This window comes from Geotrypetes seraphini, chromosome 9 (assembly GCF_902459505.1).
Source record: "Geotrypetes seraphini chromosome 9, aGeoSer1.1, whole genome shotgun sequence".
NCBI classification, from domain to species: Eukaryota; Metazoa; Chordata; class Amphibia; order Gymnophiona; family Dermophiidae; genus Geotrypetes; species Geotrypetes seraphini.
The window spans coordinates 149,814,326-149,840,146 of NC_047092.1; the positions used below are offsets into that span (position 1 = coordinate 149,814,326).

The 25,821-nt window shown below is 40.6% G+C and overlaps 1 protein-coding gene across 10 annotated transcripts in view; it reads right to left on the bottom strand.

Annotated features, from left to right (window-relative positions):
• Nucleotides 1-25,821, bottom strand: part of TRIP12 (thyroid hormone receptor interactor 12) — a 448,602-nt gene that overhangs the window by 107,467 nt on the left and 315,314 nt on the right. For all 10 annotated transcript variants that reach the window (XM_033958326.1, XM_033958328.1, XM_033958334.1 and 7 more), the window contains exon 27: nucleotides 12,522-12,713. In XM_033958326.1, coding sequence (XP_033814217.1) covers nucleotides 12,522-12,713 — 192 coding nt within the window. The remainder of the gene's footprint in view (nucleotides 1-12,521; nucleotides 12,714-25,821) is intronic.

Sequence of the window (25,821 nt, forward strand, 5' to 3'; positions counted from 1 at the left end):
CAGAGACTGAAGGTTGCGGTGTAGAAGTGCACCTTGACTCTGCGTAAGATGAGATAGAAATATCGGCAGAGGCATGGGCTCCCTGGAACTGAGCTGAAGTAGAAGGGAGAATAAAGCTTCCTGGGCCACCGAGGAGCTAGGAGGACCATGGTGGCCAACTGTTGCTTGAGCTTGACTAGCATCTTCAGAATACAAAGAATCGGTGGAAACGCATAAAGGAATTTCTGTGTCCAATCCAGGAGAAAATAACCCAGTCTCTTCTTCAACATTGGTCCATAATTTATATTCAATATCAAAGGACTAATGTCACTACTATCTCATCAACTACTGTATAATTTGCTGTTTAGGCTTCAGACATGCCATTGTTGTTCGCTCGTTTTTCTCGGCGATACAAAATGATCTTAGTGGCTATGGCTGTGGCTTCTTCATTCGCCCATTCAAAGAATATTTTTAAAACATTTTTTAATAGTTTTAATAATTTTTATCTGTTTTTCTTTATTTTAATTCCTTTTCTTTTATAAAGTGCATAGTGCTCTCATAAATATTTGCAATAAAAAATTTTTTGCAATAAAAGTTGACTTATCTTAAATATATGTAGTTTCCTTAATAGGATCGGGTAGGGGCTTGTCACATCGACATGTTTCGCCGTGAGGCTTTTTCAAGATTATATCCCCTGTAAGAATGAAAAAAGACATTGTATTTCCCATCCCATACTTCTTACAAACATATCTTTACTTAATTTTAAGGGAACCATATGGTAAATAATTATAAACCACATGCTCACCCTTTTTCAGTTTTAACAGACCATCCCGATGTCATAAACTTTCTGATCTAACAAAGATGGCCGCGGCGTCTTTTTTTCAATATAAGTACCTCCCCTACTCTATGACGTCACTCCTTCCAATAGCGAATCCGGAGCATGCATTACAGCAAAGTGCTCCATTCCACTTCCTGGTTTAAACCTCCCAGCACCACCGTGTTTAACCTATAGATCCATTTCTGTTCTAACCAGTTTAACCTTTGTTTGTAGTTTCCACCCTCCCACCCTTCTTTAATGTGTGCTATAATACGCCATCTTATGTCTGTACTGTGATGTCCATGGGTTTCCCAATGTTCGACTAAGGGGGCTTCCATCACTTTTTTAATTATTCTAGACTTGTACTCGTTCAATCTGATGTTCATCTGACGGCTTGTTCTGCCCACATATATTAAATCACAAGGGCATATTATAATGTATACAACATTATGGGTTTTACATGTAGTAGTCGTATTGGCTACTATATTAATTTCCCTAAATGGAGGCTGCCATTCCAGGCCTTCTATCGTGCACTTACACCACTGACATTTTTGACACCTTAGGTGACCTGATATCGTTTATACTCCACTCCCTTCCATAAAATACCTATGGCTTGCAAGACATTTGCCTATGTTTTTTCCACGATGATAAGTGATTATGGGAAACTCCTCAAACACTTTGGGGACAGTTTTCAAAATGTGCCAATATTTTTTCATACTGTTGACTATGTAATTCGATCCCATGTGAAAGGGCAGAACACAAACCATTCTTGAATTTTTCTCCTCCTGATATTCTTTATGGTCTTCCCCTTCTTCTATCTGGGTAGTAGATGACGACTGCAGTAATAGCTCCCGGTTGGCATATTTTGCTCTGAGAAAGGCTTTTTGTATGGCTCGATTTGGGTACCCCCTAGCTCTAATTCTGTGTTCAAGTTGTCTAGATTGATGAATAAAATCCTGATCTTCTGAGCAAAGACGTCGCAACCTCAGGAACTGTCCTACCGGTAGGTTATACTTCAATTTGTAGGGGTGGTGGCTGTGGAACTTCAAAAGCGTGTTCCTGGATACTGGTTTAAGATATAATGACGTGATAAACCTTCCCTGTTCAAAGGTTACTGTAAGATCCAGGAAGTCTACCTTTCCAAAATTGTAATCTGCTGTAAATTTTATGTGTTGGTTCAAACTATTAAGCACTTGTATAAATGTTACCAAGGTTTCTTCTGCATCTCTCCAGATGATGAAAACGTCATCTAGAAAACGCCTCCACATCACCACTTTGTCGAAATTCTGCATAGTATAAATCAAATTTTTCTCCATACTTGCTAAATACAATGTTGCCACCGAGGGCGCCAGAGTCGCCCCCATTGCCACACCCTGGATTTGCAGGTAGTATCTTCCATTAAACCAGAAGTAATTAGCTGATATGACAAGTTTTGCTAATTCCATTAAAAAACTGGTGCTTATTCTAGGGTTCCCCTGTCCGTTTTTCCAAGACGTCTTGTATGGTGTCCAGAGCTGCTTGTTGCGGTATCATGGTGTAAAGAGATGTTACGTCCAAAGAAGCAAGTATGGGTGTATCATCGAGCTGTTCAACATCTTTTAACATTGTGATGAAGTGGGAGGAATCCTTGATGAAGGATGGAACCCTGGTGACAAATGGTTGTAGAAAAAAATCCACAAATTGTGACAATGGCTCCAGGACTGAGCCTCTTGTGGACACAATAGGTCTGCCCGGGGGAGACTGCATGTTTTTATGTACCTTTGGAACCAAATACAGTTTAGGAGTGGTGGGCCATTGTTCCATTAGGAAGTTGGCCTCCTTATTTGTCAGCATGCCGCTTTTTAAGGCTGGTTCCACTATATTACTGATTTTTTCTTTGAGGGATTTCACCAGGTCGGCATCTAGTTCTATATAGGCCGCAATGTTGTTTAATTGTTTCTGAGCTTCAAGATTATATTGCTCCCTACAAAGTAGCAAGTATGGAGAAAAATTTGATTTATACTATGCAGAATTTCGACAAAGTGGTGATGTGGAGGCGTTTTCTAGATGACGTTTTCATCATCTGGAGAGATGCAGAAGAAACCTTGGTAACATTTATACAAGTGCTTAATAGTTTGAACCAACACATAAAATTTACAGCAGATTACAATTTTGGAAAGGTAGACTTTCTGGATCTTACAGTAACCTTTGAACAGGGAAGGTTTATCACGTCATTATATCGTAAACCTACAAAGCACTTTGCTGTAATGCATGCTCCGGATTCGCTATTGGAAGGAGTGACGTCATAGAGTAGGGGATGTACTTATATTGAAAAAAAGACGCCGCGGCCATCTTTGTTAGATCAGAAAGTTTATGACATCGGGATGGTCTGTTAAAACTGAAAAAGGGTGAGCATTTGGTTTATAATTATTTACCATATGGTTCCCTTAAAATTAAGTAAAGATATGTTTGTAAGAAGTATGGGATGGGAAATACAATGTCTTTTTTCATTCTTACAGGGGATATAATCTTGAAAAAGCCTCACGGCGAAACATGTCGATGTGACAAGCCCCTACCTGATCCTATTAAGGAAACTACATATATTTAAGATAAGTCAACTTTTATTGCAAAAAATTTTTTATTGCAAATATTTATGAGAGCACTATGCACTTTATAAAAGAAAAGGAATTAAAATAAAGAAAAACAGATAAAAATTATTAAAACTATTAAAAAATGTTTTAAAAATATTCTTTGAATGGGCGAATGAAGAAGCCACAGCCATAGCCACTAAGATCATTTTTGTATCGCCGAGAAAAACGAGCGAACAACAATGGCATGTCTGAAGCCCTAAACAGCAAATTATACAGTAGTTGATGAGATAGTAGTGACATCAATCCAGGAGAAACGCATCTGCTTCCAGATGATGAGGAGAATATTGCCAGGAACAGAATTGAGGCAGCATGTGATTGAGAGGGGATAGAAATAGGTCTATCTGAGAAAGAATATTTGACGCAAGATTGAGGAGTTGAGCATCCACTCGTATGGTCAAAGAAATCTGCTGAATTTGTCAGCAAGAGTATTTTGCGCTCCTTGGACATACAGCTTTTAGAAATATGTTTCAAGCAATAACCCAGTTCCAAATCTTCTTGGTTTCTCGACAGAGAATCAGAGAACCTGTCCCCCCTTGTTTGTTTATGTAATACACCGCAACTTGATTGTCCGTGTGTATTAGGAGGACTTGATTGGATATAATGTGTTGAAAAGTCTTGAGAGCACTGCGAATGGCTCCGAGTTCCAAGAGGTTTATGTGGAACTGTTGCTTTTGAGCAAACATAGTAACATAGCAAATGATGGCAGATAAAGACCTGAACGGTCCATCCAGTCTGCCCAAAGTTATACCCATTACAAATACATGATTAAATTAACTTGTCTCTTCTTTGATATTTTAGGGTCATAGACTGTAAAGTCCACCTGGTATTGTCTTAGGTTCCAAATGCTGAAGTTGCTATCCAAGCTCACTCCAGCCTATCCAACCATCCTGTTTGCAGGATATCTACCATAAAGTCTGGCCAGTAACATCCTCTTGTTCCAAGTTACTGGAATTTTCACTGATGCCCTCCCTAGCCCATCTTACACCAATCACCACATATGGAACACAGACCGTGCAAGTCTGTCCAGTACCGGCTTTAGTTCTTTAATTTACATCCTTCATTTTCTAATTAGAGATTCTCTGTTTATCCCACACTTTTTTGAATTCCATTACCATTTTCCTCTCCACCACATCCCTCAGCAGGGCATTCCAGGCATCTACAACCCTCTCCATGAAAAAAATTTTTCCTAACATTGCTCTTGAGTCTTCCTCCCTGCAACCTCAAATTATGCCCTCTAGTTTTACAATTTTCTCTTCTCTGGAATAGATTTCTATATTAATACCTTTCAAGTATTTAACCATCTGTATCATATCTCCCCTGTCTCTCCTCTCCTCCAGAGTATGTATATATTTAGGTTTTCCAGTCTCTTCTTATACTTCTTTTAGTTCAAACCCCTTACCATTTTCATTGCCTTCCTCTGGACCGCTTCAAGTCTTTCTATATCCTTCACCAGATACGGGCTCCAAAGATGAACACAATACTCCAAGTGCGGCCACAATGACCTATATAAGGGCATCAACACCTCCCTTCTTCTGGTTATTCCTCTTTCTATACAGCCTAACATCCTTCTGGCTACAGCCACCACCTTATCACACTGTTTAGATGCCTTTAGATCCTCAGAAACAAATCACCCTAAGGTCACTCTCTCCATCAGTGCTCATCAGCCTCCCACCTCCCAGCACCTACGATTCCTATGGATTTCTATCCCCCAAATGCATAACTCCGCACTTCTTCACATTGAATTTTGGTTGCCAGACCATTCTTCTATTTTGTAGGTCCTTTTTCATGTTTTCTACTCCCTCCAGGGTTCCACTCTTACAAATCTTGGTATCATCTGCAAAAAGGCTAAACTTACCTTCTAACTCTTCAGCAATGTCGCTCACAACATATTGAACAGAATCAGTCACAGAACCGATCCCTGAGGCACTCAACTACTCATCTTTCCCTCCTCCGAGTGAATTCCACTAACCACCACCTTTTTGCATTTGTCCATCAACCAGCTTCTAATCCAGTTCACCACTTTGAGCCCTAACTTCAGTTCATGGAGTTTAAGAGCCTCCTATGAAGAACGTGTAAAAGGCTTTGTTGAATTTGAATTAAATTTAGAGAAATCTGAGGCATTATCTATCAATGGGTATAACTACAAGGATTGGACTTCCCCATTCCAATTACAGAAGGTGGTGCACAGACTCAAGTATTTGGGGGTTTATATTACTGGACCTTAGGAAAGCTTATGCTGAAAATTTCACTGTATTACTGGGAAAGTCACAGGATTTATTGGCTCTTTGGACCAGTTTCCTGCAGACTCTGCGAGGCAGAATTGCATTGTTTAAAATGATATTGTTTCCAAAATGGATTTATGTGATGCAAACTTTTCCCATGTATATGACTAACAAGGATATTGGTCTTTAAGAAACCAAGATTGACTCTTACGCAAATCTCTTTGCCACTGGTGAGAGGTGGTTTGGCATTGCTGGATCTGAGACGATATAATATTACTTGTCTTCTTAGACATCTGGTGGACTCAATATTACACTCCAGTTTCTCTTGAACAGCAGTTGATGGCACCCACGCACTTGCTATATTGCCTTCAATATAAAAAACCGCATCCTACTCGTTCTCATCAGCTGTTGAAATCCATGCGACAGTGCTGACAATGGTTGTGTAAACATATGCATTTGCCTTTCACATCTACCATACTTTTGCCTTTAGGGGGGAACCGTGACCTAGACCCAGATGGCTCCATAATATATTTACAGAGATGGTCTGTTCAGGGTTTATGTTATGTGAGGGATGTGGTGTCCAAACACGGATTTCCTTTTTCTTTTGAGGACCTTTAAGCTCATGGCTCCTTGCAGGCTCACGGTTGGTTTTCATACTGCCAACTCACTCATTATCTCCGTTCTTTGGACCATAATACTTAACTGATGATATGGCAGACATGGTAAAGGAAACTTTGACTTTGTCTAGACAGCCCAGAACCAGCCTGTCTTTCCATCAAGTCAGTTTGGGCCACTTTGGTGAACCCTGGGACTATGATGCTGTAGCAGTGGTGTGAAACCAATATCTTGCCTCTTCTGAACACCTGACCGGGATGGCTTACGCCTTCTTATGAAACATCTACCCCGTTTGACTCGCTCGGTGGTTCTGCAGGAACAGCACTACAAATTTTTGTTACATCTTTATGTGTCCACTTACAAGGCTTATGTAGCAGGGTTTGCCTCTCATGCCTGCTGACCAAAGTGCAAATCAACACCAGCTAGGTTATTCCATATGTTCTGGTCTTGTGACAGGCTGCAGACCTTTTGGTCTTTTGTGGGAATTCATCTACAGATGATCATGAAGAAGAGACTTCCCCTGTGGGCAGATGTTATGCTTTTTTCTCAAATCTCATCATTGAGATTATCTAAGGGTAATTCTTTGTTATTACAGAAAGCTTCTTTGTTGGCTAGGAAATGCATTATTTTACCTTGGCAGCAGGCTGAGATGTTTACTTTGTTTAAATTGTTTTATATTTACTTTGTTAAAATTTGAATATAGTCAAACCTCGGTTTGCGAGTAACGCGGTTTGCGAGTGTTTTGCAAGACGAGCAAACACTCCCGCAAACCATCTCGCAAAACAAGCACCGTCCCGATAAATGAGCACCCTCTCCCCCGAGAACCGGCATCGCACCCCCATGCTGGAAGTGGCATCCGCCCGCCCGCCCACCCAAACAAGCTCCTTACCTCATCTGCTATGTGTCGGTGCCAGTTAAGGAAAGATCCCGCCAATTGCCTGGGCTGGGCATTGAGCATCTGCGCATGCTCAAGGCTTCTGGCTCTCGTTCTCTCTGAGATCTCTCAGCCCAGGCAAGAGGCGGGATCTTTCCTTAACTGGTACTGGCATGCAGCAGATGGGGTAAGGAGCTTGTTTGGGTGGGCAGGCGGGCGGATGCCGCTTCCGGCATGGGGGCGCGATGCGGTTCTCATGGGGCATTCGTGAGCGGGGGGGGGTGGTGTTAGAGCAGCGCCAGTAGCCTCGTGGGAGGGAGGAGGAGGTAGAACAAATCAAGCAAGTTTCCCTTACTTCCTATGGGGAAACTCATTTTGATACATGAGCAATTTGGTTTACAAGCATACTTCTGGAACAAATTATGCTCGTAAACCAAGGTTCCACTATACTTGGATGTCAAACAATGTGGCCTGGTCGTTGGAAAAAATTCTGGGCTATTTGGGCTTCGGTTTGGGACAGTTTGTCCCATGAAGCCCAAAGTGCTCTCTTGAATTTTTGACACTGGAATGTTTGGAAGGGAGGGTGGTGGGGTGGTGGATTCTGGTTTGTTCTTGATGGGTTCCTGTTGTCTCTGTGAAGAAACCATGTGATAGACTCTCGTATCATTTTGGGGGTTTTAATGGTTATGAGTTGTTTTCAGATTGTTGTACCTTTTGTATTGCACAAATAACTTTTGAAAATAACAATAAATAAAAATTTAAAAAAAAAGACTACAGCTAGCGCACGTCCTTGATCTAGTTTTCTGGTCATCCAGTCAAAGAATTCAATCAGATTTATTTGGCACGATTTACCTTAAGTAAACCCATGTTGCCTTGGATCTTGTAATCCATCAGATTCTAAGATTTTCACTATCTTTTCCTTCAGCAATGTTTCCATTACTTTTCCAATAACTGACCCTGTGAACGAAGACTGTCCATATGAGCTCTCCAAGCATATTTGGATAAGTCTGTGGTCAGAATGTTCTGATGTGGAGGGATTTGAAACAATAGCCCTTTGGAAAGGTTTGAAGACTTCTTCCACTACTGAAGAGATTGACAAAGCAATGATGTGACTGTAATCTCTTGTGAGAATGGATCAAAAGCTTGAGACAATTGAGATGCCAGGGACAACTGAGCTGTCCTGAGATGAAGTCTCATAAAGGGGGTAACATGGACTGTAGATGCCATGTGACTTAATAGTATCATCATTTGTCTGTTGAGATGGATGGAAGATGATAGACTTGATTGCAAAGTTGAAACAAATTGTCTTTGTTCGGCAGGAACACCCCAAGCTGAATTATGTCTAGCAGGGCTCCTATGAATTGTAGAGTTTGAGATGGTTGAAATTGAAATTTAGGAAAGTTGACTTTAAACCCCAACTGCTGAAAAAACAGAATTGTTGCTGAGAGCACCCCTTGAGGAGAGGCATCTTTTATGAGCCAATCGTATAAGCCTCTCTTAGATTTAGAGAGCATAGCCAATCATTTTGATCCAACAGTGGATATAAAGTTGGCAGAGATAGAATTTGAAACGTTTCTTTTACTAAGAATTTGTTTAAGTTTCTGAGGTCAAGAATTGGACGTAGACCTCCCATCTTCTTTGGGATGCCTGGAAGAGACACTTTGATTTTTCTGAGCAGGGGGTACTACCTTTATGGCGTTTAGATGATTTGGAGGCAGAATGACAAAATGAAGAGAGTAATCCTCCTTGATGGTATAATTGTAGATGATATCAGATTGGTTGAGCAAGAGGCTGAGAGAGGGAGACAGCAGCTATGCTCTCCATAAGCATGTCAAAAAGGCTGAGCAGATTTTAGAGGATCTGCTGCCTGAGCCTTCTGAGACCACTGTTTCTTTTGCTTCTTTTGCTGTGGCGGCCTAGAAGCAGAAGGTTTAGCAGTATATCGCCTCCGATAGAAATATGAAGGTGTAGCCAACTGTTGTGAAGCTAGAAGCTTAGTGTTTGCTCTGAACAAAGAATTCCAATTCTTTTCTTGTCAACTTTTGCATGGCCACTTTTAATGGAATTGCCAAAAAGTTCTCCTAAACATGGACTATTGGCTAATCTATTTTGGAGACTGATGTTGATATCCGAGACTCTCAACCATGCTAGGCATCTCATAGCTACTGACATATCAGATGCTCTAGATGAGATCTCAAAAGCATCATAGGCTGACCTCACTAAATATTTTCTACTCTGTGAAAGAGTGCGAATAGTGTCCTGAAGATGCTGTGAAGGAATATGCTTTTCCAGATAGGCAATTTCCTTACTAGCTGTTTTAGATAACAGGACATGTAGAAATTGTAATTAAGGACCCTGCTCGCCAGTATAGAATTTTAGTAAAGGCAACGTCTAAATTTGTCAACAGTCCGGCCTTCACGCCCTGGTGGCGCTGAGGTATAAACTTTAGAATTAAATGATTTTTTTTTTTTAAAAGGTTGACTTCACAAGCAAGGATTGATGTTGAAGTTGTGGTTTATCAAACCCTGGACAAGAAATGATTCTTTAGATGGAATCAAGTTTCCTTGGAGCTACTGTGATAGTTAAAGATGTTTCTCAATTTTTGAGAAGTGTCTCCTTAAGAATGCCATGTAATAGTAACTTGAGCAGCTCTTTGGGAGGCTCATCATAGACCAAAACTTCCAAGTATTCAGCCCTTGGTCCAGTGTCAGCTTCCAATTTGATAGGCAAGGCATTGCCCAGATGCCTAATATATTTAGTAAAGGAAAGTCTTTCTGTAGAAGATCTTGCTTTAGGAGTGTTTTCTGTGGCAACTGTTCTGAAGGAGTATCATAAGACTCAGTCATAGATAAAGCAGATTCATACTCTGAATCAGAACGCAAATCTTAAGCTGTGCGTCGAGGTCCTGCAACATGTTCAGTATCGATCCAATGAAGATGATGAGGATCGATGAGTATCTTGTTTATGCTTCGAAGCGTGAGTCATGTTGAAGAAGAGTGCCGATGCTTCGAAGTAGAGGATACACGCCTCGATGGAGAACATCAATGAGATGAGCTAGAAACGTCGATGCAAAGACCAATGTCTGGAAGCAGAACATTGTCAAGATGGAGAGTGACGATGCCTCGTGGAAGATCCATGAGACGTAGCTCGATGAATAGCTGACAGCGGTAGCTCGTAGTGCTATGCTTAGGCTGGGCTGGTACTGAGGGAGTCAATGTAAGCACCGGCAAGCAGTGCAATTTGAACATATCACTGATTTCTCTCTCTGGAAGAGCTCATTGAGTTTCTCCATGAAAGTATGCACTGGTACTGATGGCTCATCAGCCGGTACCATCAGTGCAGCAGCTTGTCTCAGAGTGGGTAACCTCGATGAGGATGCACACCGTGAAGGAGAGACAAGCTACAATAATGGAAAATGATGGTGTCACTGTTCGGTCTGCATCAAGAGACTCAATGCTGTCAAGACCTTCGATGCTTGCTGGGAAGTAGATGGTTTCTTAGCTGGCTTCCCCGATGTTATATGTTCTTACGATGTCAACATCAATGCAGGAGTTTTTGATGTCAACAGCTCTGAAGATATGGAGGTGTCAATGACCGAGACAAATCACTTCTCCTGTTGAATACGACAGGCTTTGATAGAGCACTTTTGTAAGGTGGAACACCGAGCACAAGATTCAACTCGGTGTTCAGGGTCTAAACACTGTAAACACCAACTATAAGGGTTGGTGATGTAAAAAGACCACTGACACCTACTTGATGAGCTTTAAAAGGTGTTAAAGCAGCTCCGCATAAGTTCCTCAGAATGCCACACGATTTTAACGTATGGTAGCTGTCCTCATAGGAACCTTTATAGTATGCGATTTTCTCATTCAATATATTATTTTCTTTTCTTTTCATAAGTTATAAAGTTATAAAGTGCTTGTGCTTAATAATGTAATATAATAGTAGCAAATGTAGCTATTACTTAGCTTTTTTTTTTTTTTAAAGACTGGGTCTGGCTCAATCCCCACCGACGCGTTTCATTATTTCATCAGGGTCGGGGAAGGAGAACGCTGTAAAGAGCAAAGCATTATATCAGTTTAAAGTTAAAAGTTAAAGAACCCAGCAATATTAAGAATTTAAAAAGTTGCTACAAAGCTTACCAGAACAGTATATTGTCTTAGCGAAATGCTAAATCCATGGTTAGTGAGCCGGAAGTGGACAAACACCGGCGAAAGGGTTGAGAGTGAGATATGTATTGGCTAGTTTTGAGTCACATGATCCAGGATTTTAAGTTATTAGCCTCCCTTTCGCCGGTGTTTGTCCACTTCCGGCTCACTAACCATGGATTTAGCATTTCGCTAAGACAATATACTGTTCTGGTAAGCTTTGTAGCAACTTTTTAAATTCTTAATATTGCTGGGTTCTTTAACTTTTAACTTTAAACTGATATAATGCTTTGCTCTTTACAGCGTTCTCCTTCCCCGACCCTGATGAAATAATGAAACGCGTCGGTGGGGATTGAGCCAGACCCAGTCTTTAAAAAAAAAAAAAAGCTAAGTAATAGCTACATTTGCTACTATTATATTACATTATTAAGCACAAGCACTTTATAACTTATGAAAAGAAAAGAAAAGAAAATAATATATTGAATGAGAAAATCGCATACTATAAAGGTTCCTATGAGGACAGCTACCATACGTTAAAATCGTGTGGCATTCTGAGGAACTTATGCGGAGCTGCTTTAACACCTCTTTTAAAGCTCATCATTTTGGTGGCTAGTTTAAGTTTTGTTTATTGATACGATATTTTGTGCACATTTTTTGTATTTGAGTTTCACTGACACCTACAGCATTTCTTATAATCCGTTAACTGTTCCGACATGGACGGAAAATTTTGCCAATGAGACTGAACTCAATTTTGAGAGACCAGCTGAGGAAACTCCCCCCCCCCCCCCCCCCGAGGCCGAAACCTGAGAAAAAGGAAAGAAAATTATATTATTTTTAGTACAGAAAATAACGGTTTGAAATAAAAACTAAGAAAAAGAAAAGAAGAAAAATGCGAAGTGGGAAGGCAACGCAGACTGAACCGAGTCCAGTCAATAAAGTACTACTTTGCTCCACGGAAAACGAAGAACTGAGGAACCATGAGCATATGTCAGGCGTGAAGGCACTTGCGCATGTGCGGTGCGGGCAGTCACGAAGCTTCTAAAAACTTAAAGTGACAGTGCACTTTTAATACTGTCCATACCATGGCTCCGTGGATGACGTCACTCACACGTGAGAATATACTGCATGCTTGTCCTGGGATAATCCATGTTTGTGTGTCAGAAAATGCATAATTTTGGTTGCACTCTTAAATACCAAATCAATAGAAATCAAATCAATGTTATGAAAAACACTTACTGGTGAGTCAAAGAATACATGAAAAAACCTTTTTAATCGGATCTCCCTGCTCACAGCATCTTTTTCACTTTTGGATGTTAAGTAAAGCAGCAGCTGTTTCACAAATCCACTATGCTGGATTTCAAAGGATGACACATCAGACTCTGACACTATACTACGTATTTCCTCAAGGCATTCAACTCCACCATCCACCTGTAGGGAAAGAAATGTGACATAAGGCTCCAGATTTTAGGACTCTTTGTATAGTAGAAAATGATTTCTTACCTGCTTTCTTTCCTTAGGTTCCATAAGACCAATTCAGACTTGAAGATTGTGCCCATCTACCAGCATTCAGCTTCTCATCTCCTCAAGTCCTTGCCTATCACTCACAGAGATTCTCTTGTTCCTCCTCTAATCCTTTCATATCACTAATGGAGCTCCTCCAACTCTCTTATCACTTAGGGCCTCTTTTACGAAGTCGTTTAGTGTGGGCCGCTGCGGTAAAGGCCCTGAAGCCCATAGAGATTTAAAGGGCTTCGCGATTGTTGCTGCATCTCAGCCGCTAGTGCAGCTTTGTAAAAGAGGGGGTAAATTTTTAATAGAATATGTAACCAATTATAAACTACACAGGAGGTTCTCAATGGGCAGTATATTATATTTTTAAACTTGGAAACTAAATAAGGGTTCTCAGACTGACAATTCAGAAAGCTAAGGTAGTGGACATCTTAAAGGAATTTTGATTGCACTAAGTTTGATTTTGGGGGTGTTTATTTTTAACCACCAAGATTCTGTACTTCAGCAAGAGTCGATTTTGCAGTAATTGAAGATGTGCAACTTGTTCAAGACTACTGTGTATGTTACTGTGCCAGAGATGTCCAGATTAAAATGGCTGAAACAGTGTGACCCAGGCTGGGAACACGGAGAAAACAATCTGTCGCTCCATCATAAAAACAGATTGCAATCTGTAGCTCATATTTTTAAAGTTGTAGCTTCCATTTTGAACCCACAGCTAGCCCAGTCAACAGCAACTGGGATCACTGCTATCTGCTCTAAGCTAGACTATCAGGACCTCTGTCAGGCAAAGCTGGCAAGAGCATAGGCTTGAAGGACTCTTCCCTTACAGCAAAGATCCAAAGCAAGTAAAAGTATTCAAGTTAGGGAGCACTACTAAACTAGCCTTGATTCACTACTTGTAGCCATGTCAGATGCATATAAGGTAGACTGTCATGTCAGGTATGTCTAACTCTCAATGCAAATGATCTCAGGCTGAGGAACTTATTTTGATCAGTTTTGGTGGAACATGGAATATAACACCAACTGATATTTATTGCCCCAGACCAGGAAACAGAGCCATGTCGGGCAACAGTATTAAACACCTGAGAGATTTTGAGAAGTTTAAATAAAGAAAATGATAGGAGGCTTGCGCCAGAAGACGTATGAGGAGAGACTGGAAGCCCTGAATATGTATACCCTAGAGGAAAGGAGAGACAGGGGAGATATGATTCAGACGTTCAAATACTTAAAGGGTATTAACGTAGAACAAAATCTTTTCCAGAGAAAGGAAAATGGTAAAACCAGATGACATAATTTGAGGTTGAGGGGTGGTAGATTCAGGGGCAATGTTAGGAAATTCTACTTTACGGAGAGGGTGGTGGATGCCTGGAATGCGCTCCCGAGAGAGGTGGTGGAGAGTAAAACTGTGACTGAGTTCAAAGAAGCGTGGGATGAACACAGAAGATTTAGAATCAGAAAATAATATTAAAGATTGAACTAGGCCAGTTACTGGGCAGACTTGTACGGTCTGTGTCTGTGCATGGCCGTTTGGAGGAGGATGGGCAGGGGAGGGCTTCAATGGCTGGGAGGGTGTAGATGGGCTGGAGTAAGTCTTAACAGAGATTTCGGCAGTTGGAACCCAAGCACAGTACCGTGTAAAGCTTTGGATTCTCGCCCAGAAATAGCTAAGAAGAAAAAAAAAAAAAAATTTAAATTGAATCAGGTTGGGCAGACTGGATGGACCATTCGGGTCTTTATCTGCCGTCATCTACTATGTTAAGACTACTTTCTTAAAAGTCTGCTCTTTAGCTTCCAACTTGGATATCACAGACTGCCTTGTTGTTTAAGCCTAGCTCCTTTTTTCTTGTTTTTTTTTTTAGAAATAAAGCTTCAGATTGCCCACAGGGGAAAAATGTTTCCAAAGTTTGAAATCAACTCCCAAAAAACTTGACCCGCCAGTGTCTCTTCAAACCTATATACTATGAAACGAAAATGGAACCTTAGGGCAAAAACTTCTAATGCCCCTAGAACCAAGACCCAACAGGTCAACAAAGAGCCACCTTTTGTACAGAATGGTATCCTGCCCTAAAAATAAGTCTCAGTAAGTATAATTTAAGCAATTGAATTGTTACCAAAAGACATTAGGTCCTGAAAATGACTAATGTCTAGCAATGCACAGAAAAAATAAGGAAGAAAAAAAAGGAGAGAATAAAACCTCCCGAAAAGGGAAGATGAACATTCACAATGACCTGGCCATATGAAATCCTATTACTCCAATGCCCAGTTTTATTTGTTTTTATAATGCCTGCAAGCTCCACTTAAATGAATGAGTCAGCATAAACAAATAAGTTAGAGAGACAAAACTCTTGAATGACTTCTATTGAAATCAGGGTTTCAGGTTTATTTAAAATTTGATATACCGCCTTATCAAATATCAAAGCGATTTTACATAGTATATATAAAAAAAACAAATTATAAAAAACACTGTACTTTAAAAACAAATTTCAATACAATAACACTAACAATCTGACAAACAATGACACACCGACACGAGAGGCAACTGGGCAGAAGTACCATATTTAAATAGAAAAAGATGGGAAGAGGGTAAAAACATGAGGAAAGAAAACACAGGCAAATAATCTAAAATATGAGTCAAATGCAGGAAACGGACTTCCATTACTGTCCTTAAAAGGACTATCATACATCATATGCATCTTTAAAAAGAAAGGCCTTTAAGTTACTTTTAAATTTATCGAGGGATGTAATTTCTCTGTGATTTGGTGCTGAATTCCAGAAAATAGGGGCCGTAACTGAAAAAATGCTAGTATGCCTGGTGTTAATGTATCTTCGTGAAGAGATAGATAGTAAATTTTGATTTGAGGAATGTCAAGTACAATGGGTAGTATGAGAGATTAATAGCCTATTGATGAATTCTGGTTGCCTAGCTATTTTGTAAGTGATTCAGTGCTCATTATTTTGTAAGTGATTCAATGCTCAATGGGAAGCCAGTGAGCTTTGATCAGAAGGGGTGTGCCATGATCGTATTTGCGTGCTTTTGAGATAATTTTTATAGCAGTGTTTTGGATAATTGATGTCTTATTTCTTTCTTTGCGATTCCTTTGTATAATGAATTGCTATAGTCCAAACATGAAATAACTAAAAAATGAATGAGGATATTTAATGACAATTGATCTAGTAATGTGGCAAGGGATCTTATCATACGGAGACAATAGAAACATTTTTTAACTACTGAGCTTATTTGTTCATGAAATATGAATTTTCTGTCTAAGATAACACCAAGAAGCTTAATGGATGTGACTGTCTGAATAGAACAAAGAAAAATGGGGAGACCCGATGATCCACAGTGAAAACAATCCACCGATGAAAACAAAAACTGTGGATACAGATGTTCTGGAGATAATTTATTAAACACTGACATATAAAACCATGAAAATTAAATTTAAAAAGTACAATGCTAAAAAATATGGTGATAAAATCCCCCCGGACCCTACACGGTCCGTGTTTCAGCGAACATGCCTTCCTCAGGGGTCCAATGGTTTGCAAACTCACATATAAAGAATTGGACTGAAAACAGTCTATTGTCTTTAAACGTGTGAGCAAAGAACACCGCAGACAAGCTGAAGTAGCAAAAAAAATGCTGAATAGAAACAGATTTTAGAAATATGGGTCAGGGTAGAGTAAGGCCTTCCTTAACCAGAAAGATCATAACTTTAGATTTACTAATATTGAGAGCAAGCATATTTGAGCTTAGCCAGTCACTGATTTGTTCCAATTTCTGATTAATGGATAAGATATCAGTAGGATCATCAAGATTGACAGGTTGAGCAAGTTGGATATCATCCGCATACAATTAGGTATCTGCTTTTTTTCTGGCTCTGGAGAACTCCCTCATATGAACAGAAGGCCAAATGAGTTAACCAAAATCACAAGGAGTGTAGAGCGATTTAAGCCATGGTCCCCCAACTTTCAACTCACTGATCTAAACAATAACCTGTTCCTCCATCTAAAATGAGCTGGCCTTGAAGATCATCAGAAGTTGATATGATTTTCAGAAATGGATTATCAGTAAGATTCATGGCCTTCAAGGAGTAAATCTATGAAGAAATTAAGCAAGCAGCAGAAACTGCAAAGGGAAAACATAACAGAAAAGGTGGAAAACCTTTCAATCAGAACTGGGAAAGGAAACGGAAAGAAACCTGGAAGAGCCTGCAGCCCAACATAAAAACTCAAACATACAATAAGCACCATCTGTTGTATAAACTACTAGCCTATATATGGAAGGCTAGAAATATTCTGCTACAAAAGAACCCGTCAAGGAATATATTTAAAGGGATTAACAAGATACCAAGTGACTAACAAAAATGGAAATCACAGGAGATTACTTAGATTTCACCTTCTAAGAAACAAAACCCTTATAATCTCGTTCACCCTATCTAGGAGACCAACAAGCCAAGGTGTACCCCTGAAGAGAGGAAATCCTCTTATCACAGAGACATCCAACCTCGGCCCTCGCCAGGTCAGGTTTTCAGGATTCCCCAAATAAATATGAATGAGATCTATTTGCATACAATGGAAGAAGCGCACGCAAATAGATCTCATGCAAATTCATTGGGGAAATCCTGAAAACCTGACTGGATTGCAGCCCTTGAGGACCAACGTTGGACAACCCTACTCTATCATTTTAACATTATTATTATTCTAATTATGTGATGTGAAGAGTCCTAGTCAGGTGGGCTTCAATATTCCCTCAGACCCTATTAGAACATAGTTTATAAGGATAAAATAAACTGCTCCAAAAAGGGGCTTGAAAACAGACATTTGGAAATCTGTAGAACTAGAAAAGTATTCTCCTGCAGGAAAATGCACTGCTACCTTAGAAAAATGGTAGGTATTATGTAGAAATAAATAAATAAGGAAATATTTGGGAAAAAACCTAATTCCCACACAAACAGCTTCCCCAGTAGGAGCCGAGTCTACAATGCAAGCAAAAGAATTCGGCACCACTGACACTGAGAAGAAAACAAATACACAGTGCCTCTACATAAAGGGAGAGCGTTCTTGAGCTGCAGAAAAATTTGCTAGCAACTTTTAAAACAGTCCCTTGATCTCGGAGAGAGGGAAAAATGTAAAGACTGAAGACCTAGATGTGACCACCAACTCAGAAACAGCAGTAGACTTGGTTCCAAATAAGAATGGTTAGTTCAGAGCTCAAGGAGAAACCGAGTTTCCTCTTGTTTGTTTGAAGCTATGCAAGTTGGAGTTATAAAATAAAAAAAACAGACCCCAGGATCTACATACTAAGTTGATGCTCCTCATCAACTGCCACTGTGAAAGTAATCCTTGCTGAACCACCTGGGTCTCCAAATTATTATTTTTCTGAAAGCTTCTATACTGCTACTAATGACTGGGGAGTCAATTCAGAGTGGTTTACATGAGCTTCTGTAATAGTGTTGCAATACATGAGCTTCTGAAAAGAGTTACAATACATGTGTTTCTGCGAGGAGTTACCTCACATAAGCTTCTGTACTGGTGGTACTATATTTGCTCTAAATATATACTCCTCCAATGACTGTGCTTCTCAGCAGTAATTTGAAGAAGATGAGCTGGATCAGAGATGTAACTACATGATTATATGAGTATGATTGATGAATAGATGAGAGAAAATGAGTTAAAATTTAATTATGATCTAAAATGCTTTCAGTTTCATTTTTCCAATTCCTTAATACAGCATGTAACAAAAGTCTAATCTAAGTATTAGCACTTGAACAACTAACCTAAAATCAAAATTAACACTACCAAGGCAAAATAAATAAAGTGCCAAAAATCTAAGGACTGGGCTGCCATAAAAAGCTGTCCCAAATCACCAGTGAAAGTGTACCACTTCCAATGCCAATGCAGCACCAAGTCAGAATCAGCCCAAGTTCCTTCACAGTAGTCTGAGGTCATCCCAAAAATGATCCTGCTCACCTTTTTGAAACTTGAGAGCTGAGTAAGCAGAACATCTGGGTGGCAGAAACAGAAGAAAATAGAAAAAGGTCCTCAGATTTCTGAGTAAGACCTGGAAAACAGCATCTAAGGTGGTTTCTCTGTGCTTGAATGTATACTTCTTAGTTGCAGGTCAGAGCAATGGAGGAAGTTCCCAACATCCTCTCCATCTTCAGATGCATCCCAATCCTAGAAAACCCCTGCCAGGGGAAAGGGGATTTTAGAGAGAAAGACTTCCAATTATTTCTGTTTCTTTCCTTTTCCTTTTATGTTAAGATTGTCTTTTCATGCCAAGATGGAAGGGTGGGGGTGTTAAGAACTCAGAATCCTGCGTTATTTATTTCATTTATTTACAGTACTTATATGCTGCTTAAAGCCAAGTGGCCTGCAATTAAACATCCACAATAAAAATCAACAAATTCCCCATATCCATACCAACCCTTACAACTATATTAAGAGGAGACAAACATCACCCCAGCAAATAAATGACAAAAACACTTGTCAAATACATGAAAATACATCTTCATATAAATAAGTTTTTAAAACTTTTTTAAATTGTTGTAATGAGATGCAAAAATGAATGTACCCCGACAGACTGTTCCATAGCTGTGGGCCCACTATGGAAAAGACACAAGAGATGGTATCAGGATAGTAGACCTTACAAAGATCTGGTACTATTGCTTGCTGATTTACTGCAAATCTTAATTTTTGGACTGGCTCATATAGCTGAATTGTGAACTGAAGTCAGGCAGGCGCCGACATTAAAAAAAATTGAAAAAGTTGTACAAGAACATTGAACGTATCCGAAAAGCCACTGGTAGCCAATGAAGTTGGTACAATTTTGGTAAAATGTGATCAAACAGACTCCCTCCCAAAATAATTTGTGCCACTGAATTCTGAACTATCTGAAGAGCTTTCATTTTTCAAATTCCTTAATACAGCATGTAACAAAAGTCTAAACTACTGAGTATTAGCACTTGAATCACTAATCTAAAATCAAAAGCTGAAAGGACATTTTTAAATCTTATCAGCATTCTGAGACGATAGAATGAGAAACGCACAACCTGTGCTATCTGGTTCTGCGAATGTAGTTCAGTCAATCCAAAACACCTATGAGAAGTTCCGAACAACCTATTTTACGTCAAGCTTTTTTCCAGCAAATTCACCCACTAAATCCTTCCATGGAGACACATCCCTTCTAATCACCAAAATTTAATTCTTCATCACATTCAATTTTAACTCATTTTCTCTTATCCATTCATCAATCACATCCATATAATTAAGTAGTTGCATCTCTGATTACATTACATTACAGATTTCTATTCCGCCATTACCTTTCGGTTCAAAGCGGATTACAAAAAGAGTTATGGAAGAAGGGTTACAACGTTAGATCAGAGAAGGTTTCCAAGAGAGGGAAAAGTAGGATCTGGGGTTAGGGAGGGGATGGTAAGAGGGGGGTTAAGCTTTATCATGGTATTAAGCTTTATTAAGGGATTTCTTGAAGAGTATAGCTTTGATCCAACTTAACTTCTTCAAATTACTGCTGTGAAGCACAAACCTTCAGAAAGATATTCTCCTTGTGCTCAACAAGAACCTAGTTGTCCAACTAGGTCCAGAGCTGTCAAAATAAGCAGCCCACAAGCTGCCTGGTGTGTCTGAGAAATAATGGTATCTTCAGGCTATATGGTGCCCTTACAGGACTTTTTCTTTTTTACTTGTTTCTACATCTATGTTGGTCGATGAACATAAACCCACAGGTTCTGGACTGGTCTGGTGAAGATGCTAATGAATATATGCTTTATGAGAAAAAGGTACTTCATATAACCAAATATATTCTGCTTTTGATTTTTAGGGGTATAATAATTTTAAATAGTGAGATTTATAGAAGTTAACATTTTTGGAGTCTAGAAGCCATAAATTACTGTTACCAACATCATTTCTAAATAAAAAGCTAAATTTCAATTAGAGATTATTGAAAATCAATACAGTTGTAATTTTTTCCCATCTAAGTTCATGGACCTCTTAAAATTTATCCATAAGTAAGATGGGGGTGATCATTTTTGGTGGTCTAATATCGCATTAGCTAACTGAACCAGAAAAAAGAGATTATGTACTTACCTGGTAAGTTCTTTTCCAGTAGACAGATGAAACATTCTAGACCACGGATGTCATTCAGTCCTCGAGGGCCACAATCCATTCGGGTTTACAGGATTTCCCTAATGAATATATATGAGATCTATTTGCATGCACTGCTTTCATTGTATGCTAATAGATCTCATGCATATTCATTGGGGAAATCATGAAAACAGGGCTGGATTGCGGCCCTTGAGGACTGACACAAACCTGTGTTCTAAACAGTAGGATTATTTCCTGCTGCTGCAGAAAGAATCCACTCCAGATTTTTCATTCTCTCTCTCTCTGTTATACTTCACTGTGCTCTCAAGCTCCACCTACAATTAGTACTCAAGCACGTAGAGTCATCTAACACACAATTCTTCAACCGCCGGTCCGCGGACCGGTGTCGGTCCGCAAAAAAATCTTGCCAGTTCGCGAAGGATTCGGTCCCCGCCGCAACGAAAGGCCGGCGTCAGCTGACTTGCAACTTCCTGTTGCAGTCGCTGTGCCGGGACTCCTGCCTTCCACCGCGTTTGCCTCCTGCCTTGTCTCCACATCTCCAGACCAGCAGCGGCAGCTCTGTGTGCTTTTAACTTTGGCACAGAGCTGCCCCTAAGCAGTAGTTTAGCGCGGTTTCATGAGGCAGCCTTGGGGCCTTTGCTAGGCCGGCCCACATCGCATCATCGAAACGGGCCGGTCTAGCAAAGGCCCCGAGGCTGCCTCATGAAACCGCGCTAAACTACTGCTTAGGGGCAGCTCTGTGCCGAAGTTAAAAGTACACAGAGCTGCCGCAGGTGGTCTGGACTCTTGGGCCGCTGAAGGAGGGCAAAGAGCAGCTCTTCCTCTCTTCTCTTCCTCTCGCCTTTGCAGGTCCCTTTTTTCCACCTTTTTTTTTCCTTCAAAGGCCAAGGGGCCCCAGCATCAACATCAATCAAGTAAGTTCAAAACGGTAGCAGAACGAGACTTGGGGGTAATCGTCAGTGAGGACATGAAGTCTGCCAATCAAGTGGAGCAGGCTTCGTCCAAGGCAAGACAAATCATGGGCTGCATACGAAGGGGTTTCGTCAGTCGTAAGGCGGAAGTCATTATGCCTTTGTATAGATCCATGGTGAGGCCCCACCTGGAATACTGTGTGCAATTCTGGAGGCCGCATTATCGCAAGGATGTGCTGAGACTGGAGTCGGTGCAAAGAATGGCCACCCGGATGGTCTCGGGACTCAAGGATCTACCATACGAAAAACGGCTTGACAAATTACAGCTATACTCGCTCGAGGAGCGCAGAGAGAGGGGGGACATGATCGAGACGTTCAAGTCTCTTACGGGCCGCATCGAGGCGGAGGAAGATATCTTCTTTTTCAAGGGTCCCACGACAACAAGAGGGCATCCGTTGAAAATCAGGGGCGGGAAACTACGAGGTGACACCAGGAAATTCTTTTTCACTGAAAGAGTGGTTGATCACTGGAATAGTCTTCCACTACAGGTGATTGAGGCCAGCAGCGTGCCTGATTTTAAGGCCAAATGGGATCGGCACATGGGATCTATTCACAGGGCAAAGGTAGGGGAGGGACATTAAGGTGGGCAGACTAGATGGGCCGTGGGCCCTTATCTGCCGTCTATTTCTATGTTTCTATGTTCCTTGCAAGCGGTTCTGCTCGGCCATAGCTTCCCTTCTGACATGAGCCACCCTCAGGGGAAAGAAAGTGACCCGCAAAGGTGAGGGGAAGGGGGCAGATGATGGAAGTTTGGGGGGGGAGAGAAGGGGCAGATGATGGAATGGAGGAGATGAGAGAAAAAAGGGGACAGATGATGGAAGGGAGAGAGAGCAGAAGGCAGATGGATGTCAGTTGAGAGGGGAGAGCAGATGCTGAATGGAAGTGGGGAAAGAACACATACTGGATGGAAGGAGGAGATAAATAAAGGGGGAAGAAAATAGTAAGATAATGGAGGGGTGAGGGAAAGGGGTGACAAGCTGTGGGTAGACATAGTGAAAAGAGGGAAATGGGACTAAATAGTAAGAAAGAATTTAATTTAGATGGAGGCAGAAAATAAAGAAGGAAGACCAGAGAAGAAAAGGGAAGAGAGAACAGAGAATGATATCAGATCTGAGTGGAGGAAATGAGAAGAGAGAGATGCTAAAAACCACAGGGGGGAGGGAAGGACAGAGATGCCAGACCATGAGGAGAACAGAAGGAAGATGATGGATGCCAGACCAAATTGGGGGGGGGGGGGCAGGAGGAGAGATGGCAGGGAAAGACAGACAGTGAATGGAAGGGGCAGGTGCTGGACTGAAGAGACAGAGAAGGTTATCATGCCGCTGTACCGGGCCATGGTACGCCCTCACCTGGAGTACTGTGTCCAGCACTGGTCACCGTACATGAAGGACACGGTACTACTCGAAAGAGTCCAGAAAAGAGCGACTAAAATGGTTAAGGGGCTGGAGGAGTTACCGTACAGCGAAAGATTAGAGAAACTGGGCCTCTTCTCCCTTGAGCAGAGGAGATTGAGAGGGGACATGATAGAAACATTCAAGGTACTGAAGGGAATGGACTTAGTTGCTAAGGACAGGTTGTTCACCCTCTGCAAGGCAGGGAGAACGAGAGGGCACTCTCTAAAGTTGAAAGGGGATAGATTCCGTACAAACGTAAGGAAGTTCTGTGGTAGAAAGCTGGAACGCTCTTCCAGAGGCTGTTATAGGGGAAAACACCCTCCAAGGATTCAAGACAAAGTTAGACAAGTTCCTGCTGAACAAGAATGTGCGCTGGTAGAGCTAGTCTCAGTTAGGGTGCTGGTCTTAGACCAGAGGGCCGCCACTTGAGCGGACTGCCGATCATGATGGACCTCTGGTCTGACCCAGCAGTGGTAATTCTTATGTTCTTAGGGCAGACACTGGCTGGAAGAGAGTGAAAAGGCAATGAAAGCAGAAACCAGAGACGACAAAAGGTAGAAAAAAAAAATTTTTATTTCTATCTTGTGATTCAAATATATCAGATTTGAAATATCTGCACTCCATAACTGGGGAGTGCAAAGCCCAGGCAGTGCTTCTTTAGCTTCCAGCTGGCTTAGGGCTCTCTCTGACCAGGGGGCAGTTGCTCTAGTTCCACTCCCCTAACACCATTCCTGTCATGTGTGACTGTGGTATTCTGTTACATGATATTTATGTAGCATTCTGTAATAATTTGGCTTATTCAGTTTTCTTGATAGTAGAGGGGATATATGTGAAGGGGAGGAGAGACGGATTTTGTTGATCTTTGCCCTGTATTATTTGTATTTATAAAATGAAAATTGTATAGAATATTGTTTCTTTTTATACTTTAATAAAATATGTTCAATATAAAATCATAACTATTTGAGGCTTGTGCGGATGGGATCAGATGGTTTGTGGGACCGAGCTTGCGGGGAAGGGGCGGCGATGGTTTTTAAAAAAAAATTTCAGTCTTAGTAGTTTGCCGGTCCACGAAATAATTATTTTATTTCCGCCGGTCCATAGGTGTAAAAAGGTTGAAGAACACTGATCTAACACATGTAAAGTAGAGACACCTGTAGCAACAGGCGTAAACAAATTGTTCTGCTAAAAAAGTACCTAAACAGTACCATTAACTGCCAAACATAGGCTTCAAAAGAGCTCAGAAACTACTCCCCAACAAATTGAAGCATAAATACAAATTCTTTCCAGCCACCAAGGGCTGACAGGCATCCAAGAATCAACTTGGAGAAGCATAAATAGACTAAAAACTGTAATCAACCGCAGGAAGGACACGGCGGGAGTCTAGATTGTCTCACCTATCTACTGGAAAAGAGCTTACCAGTGTAAGTACATAATCTCTTTTTCCAGTGCAAAAGGTGAGACATTCTAGACAGTAGGGACGTACAAAAGTAGTCCGCCATAAAGTTAAGGCGGGCTTGCTGTGCTGACCCTTAAGACTGAGGACCCAAAAGCAGAATCCTCTTATCGCCACTTCCACTCTGTAGAATTTGGCAAACAAGAGAAGACCACGTTGCCGCTCTGCAAATCTCAAGAGAGACAGCTCTAGCTTTGGCCCATGAAGAAGTCACACTCCTGGTAGAATGCGCCTTGACGGAAACAAGAGACTGTTTCCCAGAAAGCATGTAGGTTGATGAAATGGCCCTATGGGTCCATCAGAAAATCGTGGCCTTGGAAGCGAGAGCGCCCCACTTAACTGAATGAGTCAGCATAAACAAATGGTTAGAGAGACTAAACTCTTGAATGACCTCTATATAACGCAGAAGAACTCTGCGCACATCCAGTTGCTTCAGCAGTCGACCATGCAACCTGGAACCAATAGGCTAAAAGGCAGTCATGCAAACTTTCTGATTAACATGGAAAACTGAAACCACCTTCAGCAGGAAGGAAAGAACTGCCTGAAGGGAAATCCCAATCTCTGAAATCTGGAGTAACAGTTCTGTGCCGAAGTAATGGTAACCAGAAAAAAAATAGCTTGAGCATCAAAACATGTCTATTTGTTTAGTTTTCATTTAAAATTTTCTTAGAATTCTACTGTTTAACTGTTTCTCTTTCCATTCTATTCATATGCCTTCCTCTACCTTTTCTTTTTTCCTCACTTCTAATGTTTATTTTTCTTTTTACATTTCTATATTTGATTTAATTCTTAAAATTATTTTCTATTTAATTAGTTTCTTTCCATTACATTATTATTTTGGAATGTACGTTTTGTTTAACAGTATGGTATTGAGAGTTCAATGTATTCTTGTTAGGATGCTTCATATCTCATTTTTTCCTCTATCTTTATTTTCCTCTCTATTATTTTGCTAATTTGTTTGTTCTTTGGTACTTTAGTTAGATTGTGAGCCTTCGGGACAGTAAGGGAATTTCAAAGTACCTATTCTTTATTTATTTATTTTTATTGTCTATTTTCTGTAAACCGCTTAGAATCCTAACGGAGTTTAG